Here is a 25,223-nt window from a genome sequence, read left to right as displayed (position 1 = left end):
TCCTGCTGTCCCCCTTTGCACTGTAGCATCTGCTCTCCGGTGTCACTGGAAGGCATTTAGCTCCTTGCATCCTTCTGTGCAGTCCTTTCCTATTCCTACTGCAATACACAGTCCCTGTGTCTGTGTCCTCTTTCTTCCATGGCTGTGCTAGGATCCAGACTCTGTGATTCTTCCACCCAGCTCCTGTTTCAGTACCCAAGTACATACTTTGTCCCCTGCTTTTTTTTTTTATTGGGAGTGCTGATTTATAACACAGAGCACGGGAAGCCGCCTCTGAAGACAACGCGGTGCTCTTTGGCCCTGCTGGGAGCTGAGGAGCAGTGCCTAGAGTTGAGCCACAGCTGGGTAGTGGCCTCTCGTGTGCTTTCCAAGGTGAAGCAATGACTGTCCGGCCAGGTTGCTTGCCCGAAGGAGAGGGATGCTGTCAGTGCTGGGGCATGCTGACTAGTGTGTGCTGCTCCTGCCTGCCGCTGCACTCGGGAAGCTGTGCAGGGTGGCTTGCCCTTGGGAAGCTCAGCGTTCATAAACTAATGTAAAAGACCTACGTTCACCAAACCCTTACACGTTTTCAGAGGATTGGGGTAAGGTGTTCTATTCATCCTTATGCATGTCCGCTGCGTTTATCCAAGCGTCAGGTGAACCTCAAGGGGCTTGGGTATGGGGGACAGAGATCTTGATTTTTCTATAACAGAAGCAACGTGCTATAAAGCTTTTTCCTAAGCCGTTGTCAAGTGGTGAGTGATGGTGTTATAAACCCAATCTGGTAATTGCAAAAAGGTAATTTCAGGGTTGGCTCTTTTTTTCTTTGTATTGCTGACTTGGATTCTGCCTTGGCCATCCTTGGTGAAGAAGTAACTATACGAGTTAAGGCTCTTAATGGTTAAGGTGTGACACTCCTATTAAGGTAGTTGTAGAGTGACATGCTGTGTAATGACGGGTTCCTGGGATCCCTTGCTAATGACTGTCTGTGCCTGTGGTATTAGGAGAGAGACAGGTAGTTCGAGGTGCCAGCGAAGGTCTGTGTGTGAAGAGAGGTTCCTACTTGTAACAGTGAAATCGTTTCTCTATTCCTTGTCTCATGGGTTTGGGCATCACATGACTAAGCCCAGAAGTCCCTGCCGTGCTGGTTAAGCAGTGCAAAGCATAAGTTAAATAACACAAGCAGAAGTATGGATACTTGGATGATGATGTGCAAGTTCCTGAAACACCTGGAAAGGAGAATCCCCTCCTGTTCTTGACATGTCTTTGGTTCGTGTCGCAGTGCTTGGCATACGCTGGTTTTGGGCTGAAGATTTCGGGTTGCACAGTGGAGCCATTTCTATAGAACTAGTCAAGGGGAAGTCCTGGCTGTGCCGTGCTCCGGCTGATGAGTGCTGTTGTATTTGCCATATCCAGACTGTGTTGCGTTAGCGTGAAGAGCAGCGCCCCTGATGAAGGCAAAAGTGCCTTGGTGGCCCCGATGAGGTGAGAAGCAGGTAGAGGGTCTCGGAGCCACTGAGAAGACGCTGATGCAGTTGGCTGGCTCGCTGTGGGCGGGTGTCCCGTGATGAGTACGCTGAGCCTAGCTTCTGTCGCGTGCCTGTTAGAGGGGTCTGGTTTTTGAGGAGGTTGTATAGTGCTTGTACTGCAAGTGTGTTAAGCTTGAAGAAACTTAAAAACCCAGGTACCCAAACTCACGGTTTCTGACAACTGTGAACAGTGTCCAAAGCCTGGAATTGGGTACTCCTTTACTGTAACCCTAATAAATACATCGCTTAGCAAGGAGGTGCGTGTCGACTTGGGTGGTGTTTCCCTAATCCTAAGGAGTCTGTGGAATGTAGCAGCAGCAAGAGGGACTGTTAACTATAGTCTGCTTGTTTGCTACAACAGAAAGTTCTGTTAAGGAGGAAGATGCTCGAGCTGCAGTTCTCTGCGAGCCCTTTCAGCTGCCCGTGCCATGCAGGATTTGGTGCGAGTGGAAGCTGTTCAGACTGTGTTTGAAAGAAGGCATCTCCATCACTCCGCTCGCTGAGATAATTACAGATCCTTTACTGAGATAATTGCAAATCCCAAGCAGCTATTGTCACTGCAGATGCTCGTTGCCAATAATAATAATATGGCAGTCAGATGTGAGCTCCACACAGTCTGCGATTCAGGCTCTGTCTCTTGTTTTTCTGGGGCATTTTTTCCCTTTAACCGGTATTCCAAACACAGTTGCCTGTTTAATCAGGGCCTGTTTGACCGAGAGGAGTACACAGATGAAAAGTAGTCAGATTAAACTCCAGGAGTACTTCAGGGCAAATCGGTAGGATGAAGATGCAGCTTTGAAAAACCTGTTACTGCAGGTGTTAGCTTATGAGGGGATCTCGGCATCTTTTTTGTCTTTCCCCTTTGTGAGTCGATCTGCAGTGTTACGGATGACGTGATACCCAGGTAGTACCAAGTGCTGATAAAGTGATGGTCGAGGTGCTGTGAAATACTTTTTGTTTCCTTGATGGACAAAGGAGGATAAGGGTTTTAGGATGAGCTGGGAATTGTTTGAGGTAATTATGGTTTATGCTGGAAGGGAACTTGTCACAGGGGAAACTGGAGAGTGGAGTAACCCCAAGATCTGGTTTTGGGAGCAAGCATGTTAATGGTCTTGTGGGTATCCCTGTACAAAAAGGAGGAGAGAACTTGGGAAACTTGCTTGATGATGCTTCCCAGCTCTATCCCCCAGTGTTGGTACAACATGGGACTAGAGCATCAGACTGAAGGACAATAGCTGGTGTAGTCAGGCAGATTCAGAGATAATAGCACAAAGTGAATTTACGCACTAACAGGAATTTCTGCTCAGCATGTGGAAATAAGAGCAAGATGAATGCGTTGGTTGTTTGCCTTGAGTGAGCCAGCAGAGTAACTCAGCCAGGAAAAGTGAAAGTTGTCCCTGGATGCAGCAGCCAGGGATTTTCACTAGATTTAGAAGTCTGTGTTATGTGAGGCACGGATGAGGTTCCAGGTGAGAGTGTGCTTCTGGATGGTCAAAAATGCACATTCAGGTCAGAGCTGATGGAAAAGCAGGAGGCAGGAGGATCAAGAGAATGGAAGGACTGCCATGGGAGAAGCCTCAGATTTGGTTTGCTTGGCTTCTGAAGAAACCCAAATAGTGGAATTTTCCAGGGGGAAAAAGTGTCATGTAACACTGGAAATGCCGCAGTTCTGCTGTGCTACAGCAAGCTTGCTTTCACTGTTGCTTCCTGGGACACGTGCGTGACAGTATGTGGTGCAGGTTGGTTATTGTCACTGTTGCTTAGGTACTGCTTTCATGTGTCATTCCAACATGGTAAGGAGATCAGTGCCATCAGCTTGGTTTCTGCCGGAAAGAACCGTGGCAGAGGGGATTAGCTCATTCAGGGTCTGTTGAGTTGGTTACAGCGTTTTTGTCTGCTGTGGTGATGGTCACCAGCCACAAACAGTCTTTTACTGCATCCCTGGGTCAGGAGCGACAGCTCCGGTTTGGATCAGTAGGAATGGGTGTGGAGCACAAACTGCAGGAAGGACACTGTAAATCTGTTCTTCATTTCATTGTGCCTCTTTAACGACCTTGGAAGAGAAAGGAACCCCGTTGAATTTGTCTGTTCTTCAGTTCTGAAGGTGGCTGGCTGACCTGGTTTGGCTGGCAGTGTTTCTCTTCGGTTTTGTTTAAACCTGTGGATTAGGCTGATGGCGTGATGAAGTGATACTCGATCATGCAGCTGCAGATAGGTTTTTTAAAAACCCCTGCTGAAGAGGGAGCAGGTTTCCCGATACGTTTGCAGTTCCTCGCTCAGATGCGCATTGTGCAGGGCTCTGTGCCCCCGAAGGTGCTGTCCCTAAGGCTTAAGCACACCTTGTTCGGATGCCTTGTGTACGTCAGCAGCACAGCATGTGGATAGCTGCGCCTCGTGGCCTGCTCAGCCTTCTGCGGTGAACTCAAAGCTGTATGACAATAAACTGATCTTTCCTTCCAGACAGTACGAGTGTGGGCAGCGCAAACCCTTCCTAGTCAGAGCTGGAGAGAGCTTCACTTGGTCCCTTTGTATGTGGGGACCGATTAAACTCCTTGCTATAAGGCTGTCCCTTCTCTACCAGCCCCCACACCTACAAAACCCAGCTCCCTCGGGGACAAAGACAGTACTGAGTGAAGCGAAGCCCTGAGCCTTTTCCAGAGGACACCTGGATGCCTGTAGTGACAGGACAAGGGGGAATGGGTTTAAATTGAAATCAGGGAGGTTTAGATTAGATATCAGGAAGAAATTCTTCCCGGAGAGGGTGGTGAGGCACTGGGACAGGTTGCCCAGAGAAGCTGTGGATGCCCCATCCCTGGCTGTCTTCAAGGCCAGGCTGGATGGGGCTTTGAGCAACCTGGTCTAGTGGAAGGTGTCCCTGCCCATGGCCGGGGGGGTGGGACTAGATGAGCTTTAAGGGCCCTTCCAATCCAAACCATCCTGTGATTCTGTGGTTCTGTAAGCCTCCGATTCATTGCTGCTGTTACAGCGAAGGTTCCTCTTGCCCTCAGAGTGGGATGTATTAACTGACTTACAGAACAGAGCAACAAACTTTGTGAGGCTCATCCGAAACCTGAAGTACCTTCAGGAAGGGATCCGGCGTGTGTATGTGTCGGGCGCAGATGGGGCTGACGACCACGAGAGCTGTGAAGTCATGAGCAACTTGAGAGGTGGAGATTAAGTGGTCTGTGTGCCTCTGCTGTGGTGTACTGGTTGTAAATAAATTCAGAGGAGAAGCTAGTGAGGTGTGATCCGTTATCTTGGATTTTGGAACTGGTTTTATCTATTTGGTGAGCCTGACTGAGGAGCGAAGCGTCACGTATTGCATCAAGTGTCAGAAACCTCAGCTGCTAAAGCTGCTCTTAGTGCTCATTGTGTGTGTTCTCTTTTCAGCTGCTCTTGGTGTACAGCAGCCGTCGCTGCTTGGAGCCTCTCCGACAATATACACCCAGCAGACGGCGTTGGCAGCAGCAGGCCTAACTACCCAAACACCGACGAACTATCAGCTCACTCAGACAGCTGCTTTACAGCAGCAGGCTGCAGCTGCAGCAGCTGCTCTACAGCAGGTAAAGAACAAGGAGCGTTTTGCTGTTGACTGCGTGAACTTTAATAATATAAACCGGTGGTTTCGTAAAGCTCGGGTGTCCAGGAGAAAAGCAGAATGGGAAATGGTGAACGCTGCAGTATAAACCTGTTGAAAAAACAGTGGGGTTTTTAGGTATACAGCTCTTAAAAATTGCATTAATCTGTGAAGGTGGGAATTCTGGCGATGGAGGTGCTGACTTTTAGCTATGGAAAGCCTTCGGGGAAAACTTCTGCTGCACGTAAACTGAGAATCTCAAGTTCCAAGTACCTTCCGTGGCTATATGTATCCTTATTAGCGTTTTGCATGATTCCATACTGTGCCCTAGATACTGCGTAGGTGTCGGGCTTAACAGAAATGGCTGGGTTTAGCTTAGAACGAGTGCATCAGAGTCCACTCGAAAGGCTAAGGACATTTGTTGTGGAAGTATGTTGATACTGTTAGTTACGTTTAGCATTAGAGCTGTTAAATGTGCATAGCTTCCGTCTAAAACGTGCTTAGATAACTTGTATGTGGTATTATTGGGGTCATAATACTTCCTGTTTATGAGATATTTTGCTTTTATCTGTTTCAGCAATATTCACAACCTCAGCAGACTCTCTATAGTGTACAGCAACAGGTTTGTCTGATTCTTACTGTGTACATCACAAATACCTTGAAAAGTAACGTCGGTTGTGTGTCTTGTAGGATTTGTCTCCAAAATCACCCTCATGTGGGAAGTTGTTAGAGAAACTGAGTAACATTTGTTTTGTAGTGAAAGTGAGCTTGACGTTCATAAACTTGGAGAGATGTACGCAGAATGGAAACCTGCCTACCATCGTGCAAAAAGGAAGATTAACAATACACGCTATTCCATGTGTACACGATTCCTGCGAAACTTCACTCTAAACAGGGCCGTGTATTTTAGCTGCTGGAAAGATACTGTCCAAAAAAAGTTCCCTTTCATGGTGGTTGTTTTTTTTTTTTTAACGGTCTTTGAACTTGACAGGGTTTTGAAAAAGAATAAAAGGACATGGAAATTACAGGCCTAAGCTTCTCCAGCTGCCAAAACCCTTTTTGGTACTGCTTTTAACTTTCAGTTACAAAACCCCCGGAATTTCTGCTTACTGAATCAACCTGATCATACAATCTTAAAATTAAGCACGTGAGCACAGTTTTATGCATATGCAAACTTCTGAAATGACCAAACGCCAAAGGACTATTAACTGACTCAGATTAAGCAAAAACTCTGACTTGTAAAGAGGAGGTAAAATTGTACAATTTCCTTAAGCATATAAAATTAATTGATAACTTTATTTATTTTAAGTTGCAGCAACCTCAGCAGACCCTTTTAACTCAGGTTAGTTTGGTTTTATTGTTTGGTCTTCATCCCCAAACACAGATTATGCAAGAGTGCAAATTTGTGACATCTTGGGTAGTTTAATCTGTAAAATGAACTAACATGAACGGACATTTTATTGGTGCAGGATTATTTCATCCAGATGTTAAAATATGCATAGCCTTGGCTTCAAAAATTCATAGCGACCACTTTTCCTTAATCCTGGAGGGAGTATGTGTCTTGATGACATCATAATATTTTTAATTTGAACTTCAAGTGTTCAGTTGTTTTGCAGCAAGTAACCAACGGGGGAAATCCTCCTCTCCTCTGAGAAGGAATTTAACTTTCTGTGTTCACAGCATGGCAGAATGTGGGTAGAGAGGTTTAAAAAGAATCTTGCGGAGCCTGACAGGTTTAAAACATGCAGCTGTTTAACACACTGAGTTGTTCTAGTTCCGTTTTCACTTAACCTTTTAAAGATGCTTTAACAAAAAGGTAAAAATAGGTTACTTAGTCTCATTATCTTCCCGTGTCCTGCCTTTGTAAGAAGCCAAGCACATGGATTGTTGAGTTAGGGATGGGTTCATGTTGGCCTCAACCTTTGCTGACTTCTAGCACCACAGCTGGGACGTAAATGGAGAAGAATCTCTGAGTGTGCATTCCTGGCAAAGTCAGGAATCCCTCTCCTCCCCAGGCCCCCTGTATTGGTTACCTGTAAACAACGGTGCAGTCTCCGTCTTCTTTTCCTAGGCAGTGTGCGTCTTTCGGGGAAGTTGACTTTCTGAAAAGGATAAACAAAGCCAGTTTCCATGCTAAGTAGAAAAAAAGCCATCTTAAAAAAAAAAAATAAAAAGATAAGGAAAGACACCCCAACCCCGAAAGGCCACGAACCCAAACTTCCACCTTCTGAAAAATCTCTGTTCAGAGTAACTGCGTTAGAGGCCTTGTGAACTCCTGTCTGCGTGGGGAAAGGAGCTGTTCCTTGTAGGGACGTCAGCTGGTCACAAGAGCTATGGTTTCCTTTGTTCTGCTTACAGCCAGCTGTCGCGCTGCCTACCAGCCTCAGCCTGTCTACTCCTCAGCCAGCAGCCCAGATAACTGTTTCTTACCCAGCACCCCGGTCAAGCCAGCAGCAAACCCAGCCACAGAAGCAGCGTGTCTTCACGGGGGTGGTGACTAAACTACACGATACGTTTGGGTTTGTGGATGAAGATGTCTTTTTTCAGCTTAGGTAAGATGTGAATACTCACCTGCGGGTGTACTCAGTGGTACCCTCACAAAAGGAAAGGGTCAGATTCTTGCGTTCTGATTCTCACTCTGCTGACAGTGCCTGCGCTTTGGGTGGTTTTTCTGTCAGCTCTCAAAGTCAGATGCTCAAATAAGTTAGTAAGACGCTAGATCTGGGTTCTCAAAAATGTGACTTTTGGGGTTTTCTTAATGCAAAACGCAAAGCTGGGAGGCTCGGGAGGCATTAAGCTCCTTCTTAGGTGAAGTTGCAGAATTTGTGGGTGATTAAAGGCGCGTAACTTGCTGTCTGCCTAACTCAGCACTGTTAACGTCTGCCTTTGGGCCAGAGATGGGAATTCAGTTCCTCTGCATACTCTGAACCGAAGCAGACAGTACTTTCACTGAATGTGGGGAGAGAAGCTGTTCCTATAAGTTTTTTCAAAATGAACTTTATCTCAACTTTTCATGTAACTTGCAAATGTAAAACTAGCTGAGTAAGATTCTCACGATACGTTTTCTGTGGTGTTTGCAGTGCTGTTAAAGGAAAGACACCGCAGGTGGGTGACAGAGTTTTGGTAGAAGCCACTTACAATCCTAACATGCCATTCAAATGGAATGCACAAAGGATCCAGACCCTTCCGAATCAGGTACGTGGGGTTACCCAGTGTAACTTGTACTGGCCGCCCCTGGTTCAGGCTCGCTCACAACCTGTTTTCTCTGCTGCTCTTAGAACCAGACGCAAGCTCAGCCGTTACTGAAGACGCCTCCGGCGGTTCTTCAGCCCATCGCGCAGCAGACGGCGTTCGGTGTCCAGGCCCAGCCGCAGCCGCAGTCCTTGTTGCAGGCGCAGATATCTGCCGCTTCCATCACGCCTCTGCTTCAGACACAGCCTCAGCCGTTGCTGCAGCAGCCGCAGCAGAAAGGTGCTCCTTCAGGGCAGTTGCTGTAGCCCTTCTGGTGCTTAGTGCGTGGTTATTGGGGTTTCGTTCGGATAGTTGAAAATACGTGGAAAGGACCCTGTGGAGTTTTCCGTTTGGCTGTGGCACTTCCTGAAGCTGTGCGCAAGGCACACGACCTGTGGTAGCTCCAGAGCCGCCTGCTTTGCGAAGCCCCCACCGGCTGCTGCTCCTGTTTAGATTTAATGAACTGAAAGTAAACGGGACGCGGTTTTTATTCTGAGGCTTTCGCGGAACACGTTGGGGAGCTGAAAGTGTTAATGACGGTGTAGTTTTTCAGCATCTTCTGGGGTGTTCAGCAAGATCGGGTTTCACACGGTTGTGTTAAAACCGTTGCTTCTATATTTGTGTTTTATTTATTGCACTTAGCCAAGTTGGTGTTGGAAGCAGAAACGCTGCCAAACATGGCAAATCTGAACCAGAGTTGTGGGGTGGCTTGAAGAATCAGCAATAGGATTGATAATAAGATAAAATTAGGATGTTATTGTGTTGTCCACATTAAAGTAAGAGGAGAAGATCTTAAGCTCTTGCCTAAGCAGAGCTGTTGGGTGACTGCACAGTCTAATTAATCCTACTTGTTCATTAGTGTTTACTAATGTTTGCTTCATCTACAGTCAGTCAGTTAAATGTCTTGAGACAACAGTAATGTTAATGCAGCGGTATAATCAATTGATTTAAGTACAATTTTTCAGGAAGCTAATTGGTTTTATCTATGAATAGCCTCAAAAATAAGGTGTATGCTTTATTTAGTTTGATGTAGTATAGCTGTCTTAAATGACTTCTCCAAGAAAAGGCTTAGCTATTTACTGTGAAAACTGCAGTGTGCTTGGATTAATTTAGCTTACATCTTAAGAAGGTGCTTTTAAACCAGCTGTAACTTTTTTAAAGCAAATCACCAGAGTCTCAGTTGGTATCAGTGATGGAGAGCGTAAGGCTCTCGAGGTTCTTGGGCGGGCATTATTAATCAGTAGGCTTATTTGACTCTAGAGTCGCTGCAGAAAATACACACAGGGGAGCAACTGTAAAGCAGCAGTGGTTGTGAAGCGTGGGTAGTTGCCTCTGTTGTGTATTGATCTTGGAAATTGCTGTTTCAGGTGGCTTGTTACAGCCCCCTGTTCGTCTAGTTTCACAGCCTCAACCGGCTCGAAGATTAGACCCACCATCCAGGTTTTCTGGGAGGAATGACAGAGGAGGAGACCCTATGCCCAACCGCAAAGATGACAGGAGGTATGTTGCAGAAGAGCAGGCTAGAATCAAAGTGTTCCATAAAGACTTGTCTTTGGAGACCTGAGCTTCTGGCTCCAGAGTGAGTCAGTGAGAGACCTGGGCAGCTTTACCATTAGGTGTTAGCCAGGAGTTCTTGTCTGTGTGAGACGGAGGTGTTATGTCATCAGTCTCTCCTGTGAAGAGACGCTGTACTGAGACAAACTATGGGGAGCTTCTCCTTTTCATGAGTCACCTCTCACAGGCCGAACTTCTGTTGTGCTAGAAAGCTTTCTGTGTTACCAGCGTGCCAAAACGTATCTTCTATGCATTTTTTAAGCCGTGAAAGAGAACGAGAGCGACGTAGGTCCCGGGAAAGATCGCCCCAGAGAAAACGCTCCCGGGAGAGGTCACCCAGACGAGAGAGAGAGAGGTCGCCCCGAAGACCGCGACGTGTGGTTCCTCGTTACACGGTTCAGTTTTCCAAGTTTTCATTGGACTGGTAGGTTTATAGTGCCAGATGTTTACCCACATCTCCCTTCGAACCTGGGCACGGGTTACTGTGAGCAGTGTCCACGTGTGTGTGTGTGTAGCGGGCGTTGAATGATGATCTCGGCGTTAAAGGATCAGATACGTTAATGGCTGAGAATCTTGTATGGCCAACTTCTTCTAGATTCTTTGCTGGTTTTGAATACTCCTGCAAAAATACTTAGAACCCTGTTGTTTAGTAAATATTCTCTAATTGGAAGAGTGTTCAGTAGTTACTTTTAAATTTTAATCCGTGACTTTCCAATTTACATACCTTGCACTTCAGGTTTTACATATGTAGCCTTAAATACCAAACGTTTGTATTTCCTAGCAATATCCCTCTTAATTATGTGCTTTCTGTTGGAAACCTACAGCAACAAAAGAACCGTTCGTGTTGTTTATTTCAGCCGTAGCTGTGATATGATGGAGCTGAGGAGGCGTTACCAGAACTTGTATATCCCAAGCGATTTCTTTGATGCTCAGTTTACATGGGTGGATGCTTTTCCTATGTCGAGACCATTTCAGCTGGGAAACTACTGTAATTTCTACGTAATGCATAGAGAAGTAGATCCTATCGATAAAAATGCCGCTGTCCTCGATCCACCCGACGCTGACCATCTGTACAGCGCAAAGGTTTGTACTGGTTTTTTCACTAGTAGGGTGAAGAAGTGAGTCTAACTGAACTGAAAACATTCTACGGTGGTTTGAGCAAAATAGGACGTTTAAAACTTTCCAGCGAAGAGGTGGTCTGTAGCGCTTGAAGAATCGTGACTGAAATTCAGTTTGTGTTTTCTGTTGTTAGAGCTGTCCTCGATCTTGTTTTTACTGAGGTGTCTCTTCGTTCTCTGCACCCAGTTGCACTGATCTGTTTATGGGAAAGGAGGCCAGCTCCTGTAAGATTTCTGAATGTACTTCTTGGGCAATTCATTCTGAACAGTTAACGGAGCCCTTTTTTTCCTTCAAGGGTCCTTTCTGTGCAGTTTGTGCTCTTCTGTTTGGTGATATTTTCTTCATCTCTGTTTGTTTTGTTGCAAGTAGATTGAGCATATTGGGATTATCTGAATGTCATAAAATGCTGCATCAAGGGCTTTAATGATGTATTAAAAAAAACCCTCAGTGTCAAAACGTCTTCCTAAAAGCTCTTCCATTCAACAGCTCTTTCATTAAAATAGGTCTGAGATTTCTGGGTCGTTTTAGAAGTATTTGATGTTAAAGATAAGTTTAGAAAACAAACTGCCTTTAACCCCTGTATTTCTGAAAGACTTGTCTTTACTCGCCTTCTGTGTGTAAAAACTTTGAAGCCTTGGCTCATGTATCAGTCCTGCTGGTGTTTTTCAGTCTGTTGATACAGACAGGAGCTCTTTCAGAAGGTTAAGCTCTGAAATATCTCCAGTAACTGAGGAATAGCATCCCGTTTCATAATAAGATGTTTAGGTTATAAAGCAACATTGCTGGATTTGCCTGGACTCAGGGGATGCTGCGGGGATGCGGATGAACGCGTTGGTCGGTTCTCTTGTGGTTGTGCCAAAACGGAAGGAGTCAGTTACTGAAACCAGGCTTGTACTCCGTGTGCTCCTCGGTATGGGATATTTGGCACAGAGCGAAGCGTGTTGCTGGTATGTGCTGTCAGCTGATTTTTTTTTTAAGATCATCACGCATTGCATCTGTATGGGACAGAGGGAAATTGGCCCTTGGCAGACATTCTAACACTCAGTTTTACAACTGTATTTTACCTTTACGTGTTATGATGTTGTGACATGAAGGAAAAAGGACTGGTATGGGTGTGTTTGCAAGCTGTGCTCGTGGTTTGCCAGTCGTAGTGGGAGCCCTTCACAAGATTGCTCTGACTTACACACAGGTGATGCTGATGGCTAGTCCTAGCATGGAAGATCTCTACCACAAGTCGTGCGCTCTGGCTGAAGATCCCCAGGAACTGCGTGATGGATTTCAGCATCCTGCTAGGCTTGTAAAGGTAAATACGCTCCAATGCCGGCCGCTTTTGGCAGTAAAGGTTGGTTATAGAGCTTTGAAATACTGTTGATAGTGGAGGAGCTTGTAGGTAGCTAAATGATGGCTTCATTTTTCCTCTGGAGACATCTGGTTTATATGTCAGTGCCTTTTCTGGTTTATAGGAGGTTCGTCTTCACCGCTTTTCATGTTTGCTGCTGTCTGCAACTTAGTCACACAGTGGAGATTTGGAGAAACCTATTTATAAAATTAACACTGTTAGTCTTTGTTTACAAGCACTTAGACCTTTTTTAAGGGCTCAGCTGTGAAGAGAATGCAAATGAAGCAACAGTTAAGTAACCAGGGTATTAAGTGAAATTTCACTGTGGTCAGACTGAACAACCTGTAGGTGCTGTGGTGTTTCAGGACAACAGGCTTGTTTTCCAACTAAACTCCGTCATCTGAAAGAGCGGTGGGAGCACTTCAGTTTATAGATTTAATGCTCTTGTGGCCTTCTCTTTTGTAGTTTGCTTTACCATTTTAAGCAGGGACCTCTATAAATGTGTATCAGAATTAAGACACATTTAGATCAGTGTCTTTCTGACTTTTGTGTAAGAAAGCTTTTGATTGCAAAGGAACAGGCCTGTAACCAATAAACCTGATGGAAAGTCTTGCAAACAAGAATGAGTGATGATGTTCTAAACCTATTCCATTTCTGAAATACTCTGTGGAAGAAGAAATAACTGAACTCTTTCTTGACTGACTTTCATTTTCAGATTTCACAATAATGTGACAGCTTACTCAGATTTCAGTGTGCGTGCTATGAAATATTCTCTGCGCTTTGGGAAAATGACTCTTTACCCTTAGCAGGGAAACATTCAGAAGACTCTTTCTGTCTAGTTTTTAGTGGGTATGAAAGGCAAAGATGAAGCTATGGCTATTGGAGGACACTGGTCCCCCTCACTGGACGGACCTGATCCAGAAAAGGACCCTTCCGTGCTGATAAAGACGGCTATTCGTTGTTGCAAGGCTCTAACAGGGATTGACTTAAGTGTGTGCACACAATGGTAAGTACTGTACTGCCACGTACCCTGTAGAAATACTTGTCTCTGTTACCAGGAGTTTAAAAACCCCATGGAAAAACCTCTTTTTCTTGGCCGGCCGCTCTTGGTAGTGCAGGTAAACTGCTCAAAGGATGTTCTGCTTTGTAATAAGCCTGATGGGTGCCAACTGTGCTGAGTACTGCATTAAGAACTAATTAAAAATTCTGGATTTATTTCGACATGCTGTAATTTCTTAATGAATGTGTGTTGAAAATGTTTTTCACTTTGTGCATAGCTGGAGAAGATCGTCAAGAGAACTTCATTTCATTGTTCTTTTGTTATGGATAAATAGCTGTTTGTTACACGGCCATATTTTCTCTTGCTGAGTCTTTGTTCTGGGTTAACACTCACTGGGATTTAACAAATACCGGGAAAGTCTCCCGTGTGCGAAATTCCAAGTGCTTCAGCGACTTCTGTTTGCGCATCCAACCTCTGTGTGCCGAGCGCCAGGTTGCATGGCAAGAGCTTGGTTGGCCTTCCTCCTTTTCAACTGCCATACCTTTTTACAAACGTGCTGAAAGAGAAAATATGGCTTCCATAATTTTTTTCTTTAGATAAACTTCCAAGGTCTTGCAGGAAAGTTTCTTTACTTGATGTGCTACAAGTGATCTAGGCTCTTTTAAAATGTATTGTAGAATTTTTTTTCCAACATGCTTCTTCCCTTGCAACAGGTACCGTTTTGCAGAGATTCGCTACCATCGCCCTGAGGAGACCCACAAGGGGCGTACAGTTCCAGCTCATGTGGAGACAGTGGTTTTATTTTTCCCGGATGTTTGGCATTGCCTTCCCACCCGCTCAGAGTGGGAAACCCTCTCCCGAGGATACAAGCAGCAGCTGGTCGAGAAGCTTCAGGGTGAACGCAAGGAGGCTGATGGAGAACAGGCACTGAACGCTAATCCCTTTTTCTATTTCTGCTTCTCACAGGCACAGGAACACAGGCACAAAATGCACACCACACACTACACAACATACATACACAGGAGGAACATAACTGGTAACAATGACTGGTAAACCAGCTTTCAGCAGTGTAGCGAACGTTGGCTTTCATTTTTATTTCAGCTAGTTACTCTAAATGTGTATGCCGATAATCCCAAACGGAATTAAGTTGTGCTTACGATGCGCAGAAAGTTTTTCATCATAGACGTAGTTGCTGGAATCTGGAACCAGTTGTTGAGTGAGATGCAGTTTATGAATAGCTGTCTTGAAACATTTTGCCATTTTCTAAAATTTCTAAATTCTCTCTTGTGGCCCCTTCGAATTGTGATATTTGAAAGTGGACAAGCACTAGTCTGAAACATCTGAATTTCAGGCCATGTGGCTGATGAACATCTTGGAATAAGGGAAGGTCTGACTGAACAAAGGGTAATTTTGGGGATTTAAAATCTGGGGGAAGATCACACACTGTGTGGTTAGTGGAGACCAGCAGTGTCTGTGTAACCCCGATATTCTTTGTGGTGTTGCTTATCACCCTTTTGTGTTCCACAGATCTGGCTTGTATTGGCTGAGTGGCACTGTGATCGTTTATAAAGTGGTAGAATGTGTGTGTGAACTTGTCTAAATAATAACTTTAGGAGAAGACTATCTGAAACAGTTGTGACCTTGCACAGATCAGCAACAGAATTTAAAAAGTAACTGAAATGCTTTCAAGCTTTCTGAGTGATAATTCCTACATTTTATTTGTCAGGATGAAGAGGAAAAGGATGACGGGGAGGCTAAAGAGATCTCTACGCCTACGCACTGGTCTAAACTGGATCCAAAAACAATGAAGGCAAGTAACGCTTCTCTCAACCTTGACTCCGAGGTACATGTTCATTGTAGAGGCATGACCCGAAACACAGCTGTAGGTTCCCTTAGCTGAGCAAAGTACTTCAGTCGTGGTTTATCTTCCTAGCTGATGTTACAGGTATTAGGTGTGCTATCACGGTACGCGAGCGTGACTCCTGGTTTTAATTAGTGACTACAGCCAACGGAAACTGTTCTGAACTTTAGGACTTCGTACACTTCAAGTGTGTCGCATGCGATACTGCACAACTTCCATTTTCCAGTTAATCTGGTCGTATCTACTTGCTCTAAAAAATGTGGGGCCTGAAGTACGTTAATGTTAGTTTAAAAAGGCAGTAGTTATACAAGAATGTAAGTCAGGAGACGTAATCAAGTCTCCTTGGAAAGGAATTATAGTAATGAACTATTTCACTGTAGTAAAATCCTTTCTCTGTCCCTGTGAACAGGCCCTCAAAAAGGGGTCCTTTGAGGAGAACACAGCTGTTAAATATAATACGCTTTATATCAGTTAAACTTAATGGTTTTCAGTACAGATTTAAAAAAAAAAAAACAAAACACCACAGTTGACTCCAGTGGTCTTACTTAATTTTTACTTCCCCATCTCTGCTAATCACGTTTTGCAGGGTCACTGGTTGATGCCACTCACAGAGCTTTTATTTACCAGGTAAATGACCTTCGCAAAGAATTGGAAAGTCGAGCCCTTAGCTCTAAAGGACTGAAATCGCAGTTGATCGCACGACTGACAAAGCAGCTGAAAGTAGAGGAACAGAAGGAAGAGCAGAAGGAGCTAGAGAAGTCTGAGAAAGAAGAGGAAGAGGAGGAGGATAGGAAATCTGAAGATGACAAAGAGGTTGGGTTTTGGACGTGTTTGGTTTAAGTCTTATTAAATATACATAAATATTGTATTAAAAAGTGTTTAAATATAGGTACGGAGAATACGGGAATATGCCTGGTTGTGTTGGGATTATGTAGTTCTCGGATGACTGTGCCGGGGACTCTTGCTGTAACTCGAGCTGCTGAATTGGAACGAAATCTTGTCGAGTTTGAATTTCTTTATATCAGCAAAGTCAGATGAAATGTGCAGCTGCACTCAGGGTGTCTGAATTTATGTCAAACCTTAAACGTAAGGAAAAAAACAAATCCCAAACTCCTGAGGAAAAGCTGTGCTGGAGAACAGGTGAACACACTTGAGATCTTAACTTCTGAGGCTACAGGCAGAGCAGCCGCTTCGTTGAGTGGCTTTTAGTAGCTACAGGCCTGAGGGCTTGCTGGGGAGATGAGGAGGAGGGCAGGTGCCAGTCTGTAAAAGGTTATAGTGTCTCAACAGTCCAGTTTCTTCACATGCCTAATGGTTTGCTTAGGTTTAGTTTTCCCTTGTTATGAAGCTTTTTTCTGGCTAAACTTCCTTTGTATTGAAGCTTCTCGGTTTTGCAGTTGGTATTTTCAGCAGTACTTAGTCTGATTTGCTGTTTCACGAGGGTAAACAAGATCTGTGCGGTAAGGCCAGAGCTCAGCCACAGGAAAGGGGGCATAAATGCCTGGAGCATGTATTCTGTGTTGGTTGCTTTTAAACCTGCCGTTCTGTGTATTCTGACCTACTAACCAATGTAGGATGATTGGAAATTTTATATTCCTGTGTGAACCTTGTTGAAGGAGCACAGGCCATGTGCTTGCTAATTCTGTCAGCTGCTGCCTTCTCCCACAGCTTGGATGGGCTTCAGCTATCTCGGGGTTTCTCGCCACAGCTTGCTTTGATTTGTGCTTGCCTTTTAAAAAAAGCACAAGCTCTGCTGTGACTTTTTCTCCATACTCCGAAGACTTGAATATTTTTCTCTCGGCAAAAAAAAAGGTGCTTGGTGTTTTACCTTTTTACAGCCTTTTGTTTGATTTGCATCAGTTGTATCTGTGGATTGCATTTCCCATAATCTCAAGAGCTGACCAGATAGCCATCTGGTTATTGTTAAAGCTGTGCTGGGTATCTTTGGGAAGGTGATGCGTGAAGCCTTTACTCTTCCTGCGTAAGGAATAAGGCGGCTTGCTGTACCGTACAGCTCTAAAAACAGCCCTCCACAAACAGCGCTGACTCCTTTACTAGCCAGCATGCCATTTCTTGAGGTGAACTAGCTTGAGCTCTTCCCCTGTGGAGTAAACACGCTGCGGTTAGCACCCCGAGTTAGTTGGAAGGTGCTTGTTGCTCTGTGGGTTAAAGAACACTGCACGTCCTGCTTTGTGTTGCTCAAGCTCCCAGTCGTCGTAGGGGAGTGTTGGCAGCGGGCACAGCGTGCACCCTGAAAACTCTGGTCCCTGACTTCTGTCTCTCACATCGCGTTCAGCAGCGTAGGCTTTCCTTCTCTTTCTTCAAAGTGAGTCCTAAAAACGAATATATGGGCTGCAAGTTTAGTTTTGGAATATGCTATGTGTTCTTTTTCTGCCTCCTCGTAGGAAGAGGAAAGAAAACGTCAAGAAGAAATGGAACGTCAGCGGCGGGAGAGGCGATACGTGTTGCCTGATGAACCAGCAATCATTGTACATCCTAACTGGGCAGCAAAGAGCGGGAAGTTTGACTGCAGCATTATGTCTCTCAGTGTTCTTCTCGACTATAGATTAGAAGATAATAAAGAACATTCCTTCGAGGTAATTTAGCTATGCTACTTGCAGTTAGCCGTTCTCGCTTCTTTTCAGCTCTGCGTGACAGCTGCGGTGTTCCCGAGTTCTGAACGTTTTGTGACAACACAGCAAAACAAAAATAAGTTAGTTTGTGCAATGCCTAGCAAACGTTGTCCAGTCCTTGGTACGTGGTTTACAGTAGCGGTACAGTCACTGTATGATATGGAGAAGTGCACAGGTTTTCAGATGTGGAACTGAGCTTGCAGTTTCTACAGCTGGTCTAGGTCCTAAACTACTGCAGTGCAGGAAAGGAGCATTTTTATAAAGTTAAGGTTTCTGTATTCAAAGCAGTTTGTAAGAAATCTTGACACTACATGAAATTCTGACATGGTGAATCACAGGATCCCAGAACGGTTTGGGTTGGAAGGGACCTTAAAGCTCACCCAGTTCCAACCCCCTGCCATGGGCAGGGGCACCTTCCACTAGACCAGGTTGCTCCAAGCCTCATCCAGCCTGGCCTTGGACACTTCCAGGGATGGGGCATCCACAGCTTCTTTGGTGAAGGTTGGTGCAGGTAGCACCTCATAGCTGTTTAATCCTAAGTGTACGCATTTTAAATACATATTTTGAAACTTTTAGTCAGTTCTCTCTTCATTCTTTTTTATGCGCAGGTGTCGTTGTTTGCAGAACTCTTCAATGAAATGCTTCAGAGAGATTTTGGTGTCAGGATTTACAAAGCACTGATTTCTCTCCCAGAGAGGGAGGACAAAAAAGACAAAAAAGCTAAAAAGGATGAGAGAAAAGAAAAAAAGGAAGAAAAAGATGATGAAACAGATGATCCAAAACCCAAGAGGAGAAAATCGGGAGATGATAAAGACAAAAAAGAAGATCGAGATGAAAAGAAGGTCGGCAGCTAGCTGATTGGAAGCTCTTTCCTGTCTGAATCAACATTAAGCTGTTTCTATTTGAATTTTACTGGTTTCAACAACGTAGGTCTTGTAGTGTAAACTGATTTGGCTCGTTGATCTGTTTAAATATGCTGCCGTCATACTCGCTAATTTAAAAATGTTACAGGTGTATTGGGGGGTGTCTTCACGTCTGTATTTGGGTTTAGGTGACTAAATATATACAGACAAATTCTGAATGAATGATGGGGCTTTACTTTCCCGCTTTGTAGTTCTGGATGGGTAAATTCTTAGGAACTTTTGTTGCAGAGGGAAGATAAAAAGAAAGATGATTCTAAAGATGAAGAAGAAACTGAAGATGACAATAATCAAGAAGAATATGACCCGATGGAAGCAGAAGATGCTGAAGACGAAGATGAAGGTACCTTAAGTAACGAATTTTGTGGCTTTCAGAAATTAATGCCACTGAATATATTCTTTCAAGCTGGAGAATGCCCGGGAACCAGACAATTTAAAATTGCGTTATTAGACTGATTTTTGTTTTGGTAATTCTGACCAGATCTACTTAAAATGTAAGTGCCTTTATGCTCGGCTTTGTATGAACATAGTTGCTATGAACTGGCTGTGGTACTCCAAGTAAGGCATGCGTATAGAAGTGGTTTTATTTTTTTCAGAATGCAGACCACTCGCAACTCCCATTGAAGTCAGTAGGAGATGTGAGTATTCAGCACCTCTGAAAAACCAGGCCACTTTTACGTGCCTAACTTCCTCTTCCTCGCTCCTGAAATGTCATCCTGTTTTCACGAGGCCCGAATGTAGCATGGGCTGCTCTTTACTTGATGCTGTGAGGAGTTGATTTCTGTTGGGGTGGAGCTGTGTTTGCCTCAGGAGGTGGGGAGAGGGGCTGGGGAACTTTCCTGTCTCTTCTTTCCCTGCTCAGAAATTCAGAAGGGGGTAAGACATGGTGTACGCTTTTTGGTTTGTACTTCTTTGGGGCCTTCGTCCTTTTGTGGAGAGTTTGAGCTAGAAGTGTGGGTTTGAACCGTGTACGTGCTGCAGTCCCAGCTTTTCCTAACCAGCATTTTCCGCTGTGTTTTTGGCAGAGTACTGCACCAGCCTTAAAAAATCGGTGGTAATCTGTGGTTTCCAAAATGACTCATTTGCTTTTACCCTGACTGCACGAGTGCGCAGGGCCTGTCCGTTCTGTACAAGTGCTGCTACGTCCCGTAGTCCCTCCGTGTGCCATTCCCAGTCAGAGTTGCTGAGAACAATCCACCGTGCCCCGGAGGCGCTGGAGAAAGCGGTTGGTTCTCGGAAACGTGTTGGCAGAGTTAGGCAGGCGTTGCGATGCGTAGCTTTTCCAGAGTTTTCCTCCCAAGAAAGGTGAGCTCAGAGGTGAATTTGGCACGCGATTCTCCGACCAAAGACTTGCACGTAAGGTAGGGAGCTGGTGTCATCATGTGTCCCTGCAGCTGTCCTACTCCTCTTTCTCTCCTGGGTTTAGATTTAGTTGTGCCGTACTGTTAGCGTTAACCTGAAACCGTGCCGTGCGTAGCGCACCTCTGATCAGCGATGTGCTCCGTGGCTTCTTGGAGGATCTGCCTCGCAGCATCGGTGATCTCTCACTCGGACAGGAGTATAAACACACGCTTCATCGAATTATGTGGTTCAGCCAGGGTTTTGGGCTATGAAACACTTGAGTAAACGGTGCTGACTTTGTCCCGGTAGGAATAGCCATGGCTGAATGCAGACTCTGCCGAGCCTCGTTAGGGGGGCTGTGGGCGCCTCCTGCGCACCGCTTCAGTGGGTGGTGATGCTGGCCGAACTCATTTTGGCCTAGTTAGTGTTCATTTCAGCTCTTCTGTGTGTGAGAGGAACGCGGGGAGGGGAAGTGACAAACGCCTCGCGTTAAAATAAGACGGAGGAAAACGACAATTTAACAAGACTCGCTTAAATGCCATTTTAGGGGTGTTTTTTTAATTTTTAGGGAAGCATATTAATTTCAGATACTTGGGGGTTGATGTGAGCTTTTTTTTAACGAACACCTGCATTTTGAGACAACGGTTCCGGAATCGTTTGCTGTGGGTATGTTGAGTTTTCTTTCTGTTTTACAGACCGGGATGAAGAGGAAATGAACAAACGGGAGGAGAGAAGAGAGGGAAATAGGCATTGTAAAGAGAGGTCATCTAAAGATAAAGTAATTAACGCCTTTCTTATCTACATTTAACCTTGTTAGAGGTGTCCTAATTAGAGCTTAACTTTATTTTTACTGTAAGACCTGTTTGCACTCCTTGATTCCTTCAGCGCTTCTGGACTGAAACGTTGTTTATATAGAAGTTAGGGAACCTGTGGCAGCTTTGGGTGAGATGATCACAGCCTGCTTTCACTCACATTTGGAAGTTCATTGGGTGAAAGCTGTTGGAAAAACTTCCTTAGGCGAGGTAGTGGTCTGTGCGGAAGATGTGAGTACTGATGCCATACGTGCACTTTAGAGGCAGACGTGACTTGTTTCATCCATTCTTCTCAGCTGCTGCGTTCCTACATCAGAGAAGTAGGCAGCCTAGCTTGATTGGCAAGCTGCCTTTTCAGTTGTGGAGCCTGGAATTGTTCCGTGAGGTTTTCACGTTGCCCTGCTGGCAAATGGGTGCTTTCTGTGTTGTGAGGCCAGTGGCTTGCCCCCACGGGTCAGGTTAAGGAACAGCGTACGTTTGATTTGTCACGCTTAAGCTTTCTTTATAAATGCATGAATAAAACAAGTTTGTGATTCTCTTTACTTTTCCCCCCCAAGGAAAAATGGGAGATGTGGGAATAATGGGCAAACGCGGGCTGCAGACCTGCTGTAGCTGTGAGAGCCAGATGCTTATTCATTACATGTTTCTGGGGATTTCACTTCGAAAAGAGCTGCTCAGTGAAAGTTTTGATGGGGAGGAGAAGGGAACTCATTCAATCGGGTTAACTCTTGACATTTGTTTACATACTGGCATGAACAGAAGGCAGGTGTGTCCGTCGGGTGTTACTGTCCAGTGCGCTGTAATTCTTTAGCGTATTGGAAAGATTACGTGTCCTAAAGGGCTCGTTTGTCTTCTGTTTGAGCGCAGGAGGTACATGCTGGTTATGTTACTCACTCCACTGGCAGTAACAACGAAATGAACAGGGGAAAACTTATGTTAACTGGGAAGTTGACTTGTTTTGAGAGGATGGTGATGAACTGCCTAATGATCCCGTAATGAACTTTCTGCAGGAGAAAGACAAGACGCAGATGGTAACTGTTAATAGAGATCTCCTGATGGCTTTTGTTTATTTCGACCAAAGCCACTGCGGGTATCTTCTGGAGAAGGACATGGAGGAGATCCTGTACACCCTTGGACTACACCTGTCACGTGCTCAGGTTTCGTATGGTTATGGAAATCTCTTTGGAGATAGCGCAGGAGTGCTGCAAGCGGGAGGAATGTCATTCAGCTTCTAACAGCTGTTGCCTACATACTTTTCCCTGATTTTTATGTAGCCACTCATGTTTACAATTAAACACTAGTTTAGTCTTTTGTCAGTTGCCTTGTAACGAAAAGGTGACGTTTGCGGCTCTTGGTATGCCCATGCTGTATATGGAGCTTTGGTCTCAAAGCTGTTTGGGTGGGGGTTTCTCCCCTTAGCTAAGTGTTCCACGTGAAAACATTCTTGTTTGGGTATTATAATACCGGTGTATTAAGTAACACTGTCTTTCTTCCCATGGCTGTGTTTTAGGTCAAGAAGCTACTTAATAAAGTAGTGCTCAGAGAATCTTGCTTTTACAGAAGACTAACAGATACTTCTAAAGATGAAGAAAATCAAGAAGAGTCTGAAGAACTACAGGAAGATATGTTAGGTGGTATTTTTTTCATGGCACAAACTCCCAGGGAATGATAAGAGTTCTGAGATACTTGCCTTCTAGCAGAAACTAATCCAGGTCTGCAGGGAACCTGCCAGTTTGGAAAAGTGAACCTTGGGCTGTTCATAAATAACAGTATTTCTGGCTTCCAGCACATCTGCAGGATGTCTTGGACCAGGAAGGCAGGCAGAGGTTAATGTTGACGAGCAGCATTTCTCATTCGCAGCAGTGCAGTCCGGAGGTACCGCCAGTGCTCTGGGCTGCAGAACAGAGCCTGAGGTTTGGAGAGAAATGAGTGCGGGAAGGAGGCGTGGAAGAACGTCATCAGAGCCACGCTCCTTTGTGGTGGGTGGGGGGCCCTGGGGAAAGGAAGGAGGAGAGAACTGCCGGGGATAGATCAGCCAACGCGCATCTGTATTTATTCCTTTAGGGGCTTATGTATTAAGAGGTGTTTGAGGTTGGTCACAGAGCTGAAGAATTGCAGAAAGACTGTTTCCTAACTCTGGTTCATCTCCTACAGGAAACAGATTGCTGTTACCGTCGCCTACCGTAAAGCAAGAATCCAAAGCTGTAGAAGAGAACGTCGGCCTCATTGTGTACAACGGAGCCATGGTGGATGTTGGGAGCCTTTTACAGAAGCTGGAGAAGAGCGAAAGAGTGCGGGCAGAGATTGAACAAAAGCTTCAGTTGCTAGAGGAGAAAACAGGTGGGACATTACGCTGAAGGTGGAACTTAGATGGACGAAAGGTGATAAGACTTTTAAAACAGATAGTATGTGTGGTCTAAATTTCCTAGCCATTTGCTTACCATAAACTTCCATTCTCTATTTCCCAAAGCCCTTTGAGTTTGCACGCCAGCTAGAGTTGAGTACCACTGTCACCATGATGGTTATCTTTTTTTATTCGGGTTGACTGTAAGACTCCAACTTGTAGTCAGGTGGTAACGCAGGGCAGTTTTTCATGGTCTTGAAAAATTAATAGCTAGGGTGCTGGCACGTGTAAATGGAACATGAAGATGCAAAGGACCTGGCACTGGAGGTGACTGGCTTTTTTTTTTTTTCTCTTCTTCCCTAAGATGAGGATGAAAAGACCATACTACAGCTGGAGAATTCTAACAAAAGTCTGTCTACGGAGCTCAAAGAAGTGAAGAAGGACCTTGGCCAACTGCAAGAAAATTTGAAGATCTCGGATGATAAAAATTTGCAATTTGAGGGCCAGCTAAATAAGACAATCAAAAATTTAGCTACTGTTATGGATGAAATACAGAGCGTCCTTAAACAGGTTAGAATTGTTTAATTCCGTTCGGAGCGTTGTACGGAAGCGTCCTGTAGACTCGGTTATCAGAACAGGGCTTCAGAATGAAGAGTTTTTCACTTGAATTGGGGGCGGTAGTATCTCAACATACATATAAGATGCTCAGTGTGATACTAATTATTGAAAGATAACAAATAAAATGTGTTTCTTTCCAAGCCCGAAATGCACGTTCTTGAATGTTTTTAAAAAGGCGTAAAAATAAGACGGTTTGAGGTTTACATTAAATGTGTTCCTGTCCTGATGTTGTCCGTCCTCAGCAGTCCCAGTCTGCTCTTCCCTTTCATCAGTTAGGAGTCGTTTTTCAAGGCAGAACTGAAGCATTTTAGGTTATGTGGGGATGTTTCATTAGAACGAGTCGTAAGCAAAGGGCATAATGCGCCAGAGCACTTCTGTCCCTGTACCCAGAGATCCTTGCGTGTTGCCCCGGAACCTGCCGGGGCCTGTTACGAAGGCTGCTGAGTGACAAACCAGTACTGCGAGGGAGCCTTGCTTCTCCTCCTCTCTGCATCTGTGTTGAAAACAACAACATCGCATCTGCAAAAGCTCTAAAACCAGAAGGACACACGCACGCACAAACCACCCAGAAAACTTGACTTGTTTGTAACTCAGATAGCTGTTCACACGGTATTTAAAGCTGACACCAGGCAGTGGTTTTGTTTCATGCTGCTTTACAGTTCACGTGAGAAATACCACTTCTAGAATTCACGTTATCCTCTCCCTTTTTTTTTTTTTCTTTTAAAGGATATTGTGAAGAACGAAGAGAAAGACCAGAAATCCAAAGAAAACGGAGCAAACGTATGATAAAACTGCTGCTGTTGAGAGGAATGGTGTTACATAATGTAATATAAATCATCATACCAGAATGTATGGGAAGTGATGCATGTTTGATTTTAGTAGTATAAATATCTTAGTTCCAAAAGATGTATAAAGTTTTATGAACGTGAGTGTCGGCTTCTGAGGATTGCCTGTAATTCTTAGCATTCAATTTGAGACACTCCTCGAGTGAAAATAATTTTGCATTGCAAAATGTTTTAGGATGAACTTTGTTATAGTTTTAACCCTAATAAAGTTCATCGACATAATGAACAGTAGCAAGTATTTAATTACCAAATGTTTCTCATTGAAGTCTAGTGAAATCGAAATTTTCATTATTTATAGAATTGCCATTTTTAGGTTTTTATTTTTATTTCGGTCTAATTAGTCTTTTTAAATTCAAATATAAATCACAAAATAGCATGCTGCTTAATTTTGCAAGTAAAGATTTTTTTTTTTTAAAAAAAGCTTCTTGGATATTTTTTTTTTACTTGTCACAACTTTCTTTTCCCTTCCAAATGTAACTTTTTTTCCTCAAAACTGCTTGTGCTAAAGCCTCATAATACAC

General features: G+C 44.5%; 1 protein-coding gene across 2 annotated transcripts in view; it reads left to right on the top strand.

The window, feature by feature from the left end:
• CCAR1 (cell division cycle and apoptosis regulator 1) overlaps positions 1–25,223 on the top strand; it is a 27,319-nt gene extending 2,096 nt beyond the window's left edge. Inside the window, exons 2-24 of one of the 2 annotated variants that reach the window (XM_010151234.1) lie at positions 4,899–5,071; positions 5,663–5,707; positions 6,395–6,427; positions 7,444–7,637; positions 8,166–8,280; positions 8,364–8,556; positions 9,684–9,816; positions 10,133–10,294; positions 10,728–10,953; positions 12,179–12,292; positions 13,168–13,334; positions 14,042–14,252; positions 15,055–15,138; positions 15,817–16,002; positions 17,595–17,786; positions 18,431–18,664; positions 18,974–19,085; positions 20,779–20,861; positions 21,906–22,052; positions 22,406–22,526; positions 23,050–23,235; positions 23,604–23,809; positions 24,584–25,223. In XM_010151234.1, the coding sequence (XP_010149536.1) occupies positions 4,899–5,071; positions 5,663–5,707; positions 6,395–6,427; positions 7,444–7,637; positions 8,166–8,280; positions 8,364–8,556; positions 9,684–9,816; positions 10,133–10,294; positions 10,728–10,953; positions 12,179–12,292; positions 13,168–13,334; positions 14,042–14,252; positions 15,055–15,138; positions 15,817–16,002; positions 17,595–17,786; positions 18,431–18,664; positions 18,974–19,085; positions 20,779–20,861; positions 21,906–22,052; positions 22,406–22,526; positions 23,050–23,235; positions 23,604–23,809; positions 24,584–24,643 (3,377 nt within the window). In that variant the 3' untranslated portion in view covers positions 24,644–25,223. The remainder of the gene's footprint in view (positions 1–4,898; positions 5,072–5,662; positions 5,708–6,394; positions 6,428–7,443; positions 7,638–8,165; positions 8,281–8,363; positions 8,557–9,683; positions 9,817–10,132; positions 10,295–10,727; positions 10,954–12,178; positions 12,293–13,167; positions 13,335–14,041; positions 14,253–15,054; positions 15,139–15,816; positions 16,003–17,594; positions 17,787–18,430; positions 18,665–18,973; positions 19,086–20,778; positions 20,862–21,905; positions 22,053–22,405; positions 22,527–23,049; positions 23,236–23,603; positions 23,810–24,583) is intronic. The other variant, XM_010151235.1, reaches the window with a different exon arrangement.

The sequence above is a fragment of the Eurypyga helias genome, unplaced genomic scaffold, assembly GCF_000690775.1.
Source record: "Eurypyga helias isolate BGI_N326 unplaced genomic scaffold, ASM69077v1 scaffold45354, whole genome shotgun sequence".
Classification (NCBI taxonomy): domain Eukaryota; kingdom Metazoa; phylum Chordata; class Aves; order Eurypygiformes; family Eurypygidae; genus Eurypyga; species Eurypyga helias.
This window is presented reverse-complemented; position numbering and strand designations above follow the sequence as displayed.